General features: G+C 52.8%; 1 protein-coding gene across 1 annotated transcript in view; it reads right to left on the minus strand.

Moving 5' to 3' along the window:
- Positions 1-277: 277 nt before the first annotated feature.
- The window catches only part of Calcoco1 (calcium binding and coiled-coil domain 1), an 18,710-nt gene continuing 12,627 nt past the window's right edge, over positions 278-6,360 (minus strand). Inside the window, exons 8-15 of the mRNA XM_021216606.2 lie at positions 5,052-5,207; positions 4,622-4,876; positions 4,138-4,263; positions 3,637-3,732; positions 3,207-3,315; positions 2,841-3,040; positions 2,297-2,403; positions 278-1,282 (exon numbers count right to left, since the gene is read on the minus strand). Of these exons, the coding sequence (XP_021072265.1) occupies positions 1,105-1,282; positions 2,297-2,403; positions 2,841-3,040; positions 3,207-3,315; positions 3,637-3,732; positions 4,138-4,263; positions 4,622-4,876; positions 5,052-5,207 (1,227 nt within the window). The 3' untranslated portion in view covers positions 278-1,104. The remainder of the gene's footprint in view (positions 1,283-2,296; positions 2,404-2,840; positions 3,041-3,206; positions 3,316-3,636; positions 3,733-4,137; positions 4,264-4,621; positions 4,877-5,051; positions 5,208-6,360) is intronic.

Genomic DNA, 6,360 nt, shown 5'->3' on the forward strand with positions numbered 1-6,360 from the left:
TGCTCTTGATGGGAGTAGGGTATAGCAAGGATGACCATGGAAGCTGACAGTCTTTGTGTGTCCCTTCCAGTCCCATCAGCCACCTGTTTGCTCCCTCCTTAAAAGTCTGCTCCAGGCCAGAGATACATAGCTTTTTTCTTCTCCTATGGCCTCAGGTGGCCAGCACACCAGAAGGCTTGGTAAGAATGTACTTATCTATCACTTTCCTCCCTTCTCACAGGGACCAGGAATTTGAAGCCCTTCTTTTCTGTAGCAATGCCTCTTGATAAGAACATACGTCATGACAACGGTTACACATATCATATAAATATATTTGTCCAAACTACAAATTAGAGGAGAGTTTAAGGGAGAGGGGAAGTTCTTATTGCTGTGGGGTGGGGGTGCTGGAGGTGAGGGGATGGGAAATGGGGACACCTGGGATCCCTGTCCCCCTATCCCTCACGGAAGGCACAAGTACATTTTCTTTTCTGTTTGAGAACTTCGGTGTTGGAGGCAGGAGATGGTATAGGAACCCTTAAAAATACGAAAGAATCTTTCAAACTTATGGCCTAAGGCTGTGGGAAAGGCTGGGGTGGGTGACAGAAAGAACCAGGGCAGCCAAGAACTGAAAAGACCTGACGAGGTCATGAACCCTGCTGCCACCTCCATGCAGGCCCCAGGGAAAACCTGAATAAGCAAAGTCTGAACAAGAGAGGGTAGGGTACCCCAGAAGTTGGCTTTGGGGCATCAGAAGGGAGTGGTGTGTGTGTGTGTGTGTGTGTGTGTGTGTGTGTGTGTACACTTGGGCTAGCAGTAAATAAATTGTGGGAATAATTCTATTCCCACAAGGGAAAGCCATCTTCATCATCCTGGTTCCTCTAAACTATTTCAGAAAAGTAAACTCAGCCACTGCTTCCAAGACAGATTGCTGCTTGGGACAAAGACGTCAGGATGGAAGATGGAGTTGTAAGGCTTGGGATGAAAGCGGGTGCAGGCATGGTCTATAGGAACAGAACATTATAAAGCCTGGTGTGATGAAAAAAAAAAAAAAAAGAAAAAGCATGAGACCAAACTGCATATGTCTGTGTGTGTGCATGTGTGTCTACAAATGCGGGAGGGGTGAGGTCACTCAAAGGTGAAAGGGTCCTGGGTGCTGAAGAAGAAATGCCCATCCATGTGGCCCTCTAGGGCGTCCTTGTCACTCTCAGCAGGGAAGCGCTCCTTGCAGATGGGACACTCCTTCCATGGAGGGTTGGCTGGGACCCCAGGGCTGGCCTCTGACAGGGGACTCACTGTAAAGGCACTAAAGAGAGACGAGGAAAGACAGGCAGGGTCAGGGTTCTCTGCTGCCTTTATTTCTATTTCTGATATACTTGTCATATAGCAATGGAAGGTTCCTGATCTCCTGAGTCTCCCATTCCCCTCCCATGGGCTCAGACTTCAGGCAGCACTGCAGGGCCCAGCTTCTGCTGCCTTCTTGACCCAGGGAACTCAGGGAACGAGACCCATGTGGTTCCTTGTTCCTAATGTGCCATCATGGTCATTCTCTTTTCAAGCCTCTCCTATGGCACTCTTCTGCTCAAACTATTAGTTTTCCAGATACCCAAGTCCTGTCTTCATGAGTCCCCGCTGGTGTCTGTAGTGCAGAACCCATCCCCCAGTCTCCTGCTCTCCTCCCTCCATCTCCGTCTGCTGCCTAATGGGGCTGAAAATGAGTCTGACACTGTTCTTCATCTTCCTGCTCCAGCAGGGAGAGAGAGAGAGTGACAGCACTGGCCCTTTCTGCCCCGAGCCCCACTCACTCCAGGCAGAGCTGGCCAGGTGATGATGCATTTTCCCTGAGGCCCTGTCCGCCTGACTAGGACTAGAGAGCCAGGCAGAAGGCAGCACCTGGTACCTGCCCATACTGCAGGTTCCCCTCCTAGAGTTAGTTTCCCAGGAAGTCAGGGATGAGCACCATCTCTAGCACAGCCAGACAGATGCTCTGGATGGTGGTCCTCCTCTCAGTCTCCATCCTCTTCCTCCCTGAAGACCTAGGTACCTACCTGGTGGCTGGGGAGGGGGAAGGGGCAGGAGAGAGGGGGAGCAGGGCAATTTGGGCTCCACGGAAGATGAAGCTAGAACAACACAGAAGCCAGTCAAAGGAGGGAGGGAGAGAGAATGTGAAGCCACCTGGGGTTTGTAGAGGGAGCCAGGCCCATTCCTGTTAACCACACCGGTACACAGGTACACACCGGCTGAGCCAAGAAGGGGGGAGTTGGGGGCAGGGCAGGAGCTGCTTGCACACTGACCTCCCCCCTCTTTGTGCTGCCCTCACCTGGCCACGTCATAGAAGGCACTGCCGAGTTCAGGAAGCAGGAGGTTGGCTTCCTCACCCCCACTTTGCACAGCTGCCATCAAGACTGACTTCTCATCTTCAGCCTCCTGGGAAGAGATGGGGAGGATTGGGATGGGTTCCGAGGTGGGCGAGTAGAAAGTAAGGGTGGAGAAGCCAAGACTGGTCCCAGACAGCAGAGTGGCAGGAAGAGAGAAGCAGGAACAGGGCTTTGCCAGGGCTGGTGAGGTAGGGCAAGGGGACGGAGACAGGACAGGACCTGGGAGCATCAAGGCTATTGCACTGGCCTGGGTTTGAGGCAAGACAAGATCTCACTGTACAGTCTTGGCTGGCCCAATCTGCCCCATCTACACCAGGCTGGCCTTGAGCTCTTTCTGAGTGCCGAGTCTGAAGCTAGGCCTGCCTCCTCCAGCCCGAAGTACAAGTGCTAGAGAACGAGCCCAGAGTGTGGTGCAGGCTTTCTCTGTGGTCCAGGTGTGACCCTACCCCCCTGCGTTCTACTTCCATGTGGGCTCTCACTACTTACCGAGTCTGAGCTGCTGGCCTCCCCTGGCCCTGAGAACTGGGGAGCAATGGGTGCTGGCTGGTTGATGACAACAAGAGAAGAAGCCTCCCGAGGCCCAGGAGGAGAGGAACTTGTGTTTCCACTCTCACACAAGCCATAGGATGGGAGCCGCATGTCTTCTGGAGACTCATCCTCTGAGTCTGTCAGAGATGCAGGGCAGCCTATGAGAGGGAAGGCAGACAGAGACGAAAGGAAAGGTCAGCCATGGGAATCTGAGGAGGGGACCCTTCAACTACAGAGGGCAGGGAAGAGGAAGGGGCAGCCAGGCTGCTTCAAAGCACATCAGAGGGGGGCGTGGAAGAGGTGTCCCAAGACTGGGGTACAGACTCAGCCCAGCAGTGGCTTCCTCGTCCTCTGTGGCAGCATCTTCGGTCCACTTCTCATCTGCCACCTTCTCCAGGCGGGCCTCCAGCTTCCTCATGTACTCCAGCAGTTCCTGCAGTTGGGGAAGGGGAGCAGATGCTGTAGCCTGCAGATGCTGGCCTGGCTGCCTGCTGGGCCTTTCCTTGGTGGTCATGCAAGGCAGATCCCCTTAACGGGTAGTTCTCCTCTATCCTGTGCCTCTTTCCCTTCTGGTGTTCCTCCCCAGCACGAAGTCAGCTTCTAAGAAGGGTCAGGGCACCTTTTCAACCTTTGTATCCTCGAAAAGATTCTGGCTTCTGAGTCAAGATAGTACCAAGATGATACAGAATTTTAAGCACCCAAGCCCTTGGCTTTGACATCCAGGGTCTCACCTATGGCAACAGGTGACTCTCACCTGCTTCTCTGTCTGCAGCTGCTCCTTCTCCTTCTGAAGCACACGGAGGGCTGACCGAAGCTCTGTGAGCTCCCGCTTGCTCTCTGACAATTGCACCTGAGGGGAAAAGGTAATGGAACCTGGAGCCAGCAATGTGTCACCAAGAACTATGTCCTCTCTTGCTCCATAGCCAATGTTTCTTCCACAAGGCCCTTGTCTTGCTCCCCCTCCCCTCCCGGGCTCAGGCCAAAGTCCTAAACTCTACCTCTCAAATGCCGTCCTAGCTAACAACTATCTTATGTTGAGGTGAAGAGGTTTAGGTGATACTGGAAGCCACCCTATAATTCTCATATGTCATCCCAGAGCCCAGAGGTGCACTCTGTGAGCAGGAAGGGAATGCACACATTCAAACCAAGAGGGCTGGGAGGTACCCAAGTCAGCACATGGTACTTCAGAGCTGAGGGGCAGTGGGTACTTATACATCAGGACATAGGTCTGAACCCGAGGAGGCAGGCACCTCACCAGGCTAGAATCCTTTTCTCGGGCCAGCTCAGTCTTGAACACGTGGCTCTGACTCCTCTCCTCCTGCACCGTCTTCTCCAGACGCAGGATCTCCGCACTCAACTTCAGGATCTTATCCTTTTCAGCCTAGGATGGTGCAGGGGAAGATGGGAGGAAGGAGAAGTGGCAAGGATGACAGGGAAACAGCATTGCCCTCACTGGGTCTTTCTTTTAAGTCCGGGAGGACCAAATTGTTTCTGACCAATTTCCTCACTTCTGAGTCACCTGAAAACAGGAATTGGTACACGGCAGGGCCTGGTGCCCATGACAAGATTTTGGTGATCAGGACTGGGACTCCTTGTCGGGGCTGGCTCATGCCTGGCAAGCAGAGTGAGCATCTCTCCTCGACCTCCCAGGATCTCACTCACTCACTCTCCTCCCACAGTACCCAAAGGGAGGGTCACGCCTACCTCCATGCTCTGCGGCAGCCCCGCCCCGCCCCTACCTCCATGCTCTGCAGCAGCCCTGTCCGCTCCTTGCTCCACTGGCACTTTTCCTCCTTCATGTGCAGGCTGAGCTCAGCCAGGCGGCCGTTGACTTCAGCCACCTCCAGTCGGCTGCGGTGTAGTTCAGCTATGGTTCGGTCTCTAGCTCCTGCTGCACTGGCCAACTCCTCCCCAAGAAGGGCCGCTTTCTGTTGGCTTGAGGCTGCAAGTTCCTGGACCCCTCGGAGCTGCTCTTTCAGGGGCTCCAGCTCGGCCTCCAAAGAAGACAAGAGGATCAGATCCCGCAGGCAACCGCGTGTGAGCAGGGGAGCCCCTCAATAGGTCTGTGCTGCTCACTTCAGCCACCTCTGCCTCTTCTCTGCACACCCAAATTTGTCTAGACTATTTGGAACTCACACTGCTTCCTACCACCGACAGGCCTTCACTCACCACTTTCTGCTGGGCTTGGCCCAGGGTGTCCTTCATGTGGGCCAGCTTGTCCTTCAGTCGCTGGACCTGAGCACTCTGCTCTTCTTGCCGGCCCTTGGCCTCCTGCAGCTCTGTATTTAAGCAGCAGTTCTCCTCTCGGACAATCTGTAACTCAGCCTGGTGCAAATGGAAAGCACGTAAGGATCAGGGGATGAGTGTTCAGACATCCAAAGGCGGGCTGCCTTCCTGCCACTGTGAGGAGAGAGGGCTGTTTCTTAGATTCACACAAGTGGAGCCATTCACTCCTGTCCTGTCTTCTTGGGTCTCAGTCCCAGGCTATTAAGGCAACCCTGCTTTCCCACTTTTCCTTTAAGTCAAAACATTCTGGATGGCCCCTAAAGCTCAGAATATTGCACCTCTCACTGTAGACCTTTCCTCCCCTCCTCTTCTCTCTTCCCTCCCCAAGGCTCGGTCTCTCTATTCCCTCTCCCTGCAGTCATACTATATAGCTAGTCCAGACTGGCTTTAGACGTACGGTTCTCCACCTGCTTCTGTCTCTAATGCCGAGATCACAGGTGCACGCCACCGTGCTTAGCCTTTCCTGAGACTTCTGTCACTCATGTCTGCTGTACTGAGTCCTTCTCAGTTCACCTAATTGGACACTTGGGTGTTATTCTTGGCTCTCTTTTCTCCCCAGCAGTTCACAGAGGAAAGAGACAGCTTTTCCACTCTCCACCCTGGTCACAGCTATCTCCTCTTTTCTATTATTGCCACAGCCATGTCAGTTCAGGCACGGATGTTCTTGTGGGCTGACCGGATAGTGTTGTAACCAGTTACTCAGAAAACAGGATCAGGCAGTCAGTGCTTCTCAGTACAATTGGATTTTTGGGTCTTGTTTTTGTTTGAGAAAGGATTTCTCTGCACATCCCTGGATGTCCTGGAACTTGCTCTATAGATCTGGCTGGCCTTGACTCACAGAAATCTGTCTGTCTCTGCCTCCCTAGTGGTGGGAGTAAAGGATTGTGCCGTCCACATCACCTGGCTTCCAGTACAATTCTTCAACCATGTGTATCCTCTACCTAATATTCACCAGCACTTCTCACTGCTAAAGAAAAGAGGTTCAAATGCAGACCTCCACACCTTACCTCAGTTCTGCACAAGCTCCCTCAGGCTGCTCCTTGCATCTTTCTTTGTTTTACTTAACTCAACCAACGTGTTTATTTGTATTGTTTTATATTTCTTTTTTTTTTTTTTAAAGATTTATTTATTATATGTAAGTACACTGTAGCTGTCTTCAGACACCCCAGAAGAGGGCGTCAGATCTTGTTAC

Source organism: Mus pahari, chromosome 17 (genome assembly GCF_900095145.1).
Source record: "Mus pahari chromosome 17, PAHARI_EIJ_v1.1, whole genome shotgun sequence".
NCBI classification, from domain to species: domain Eukaryota; kingdom Metazoa; phylum Chordata; class Mammalia; order Rodentia; family Muridae; genus Mus; species Mus pahari.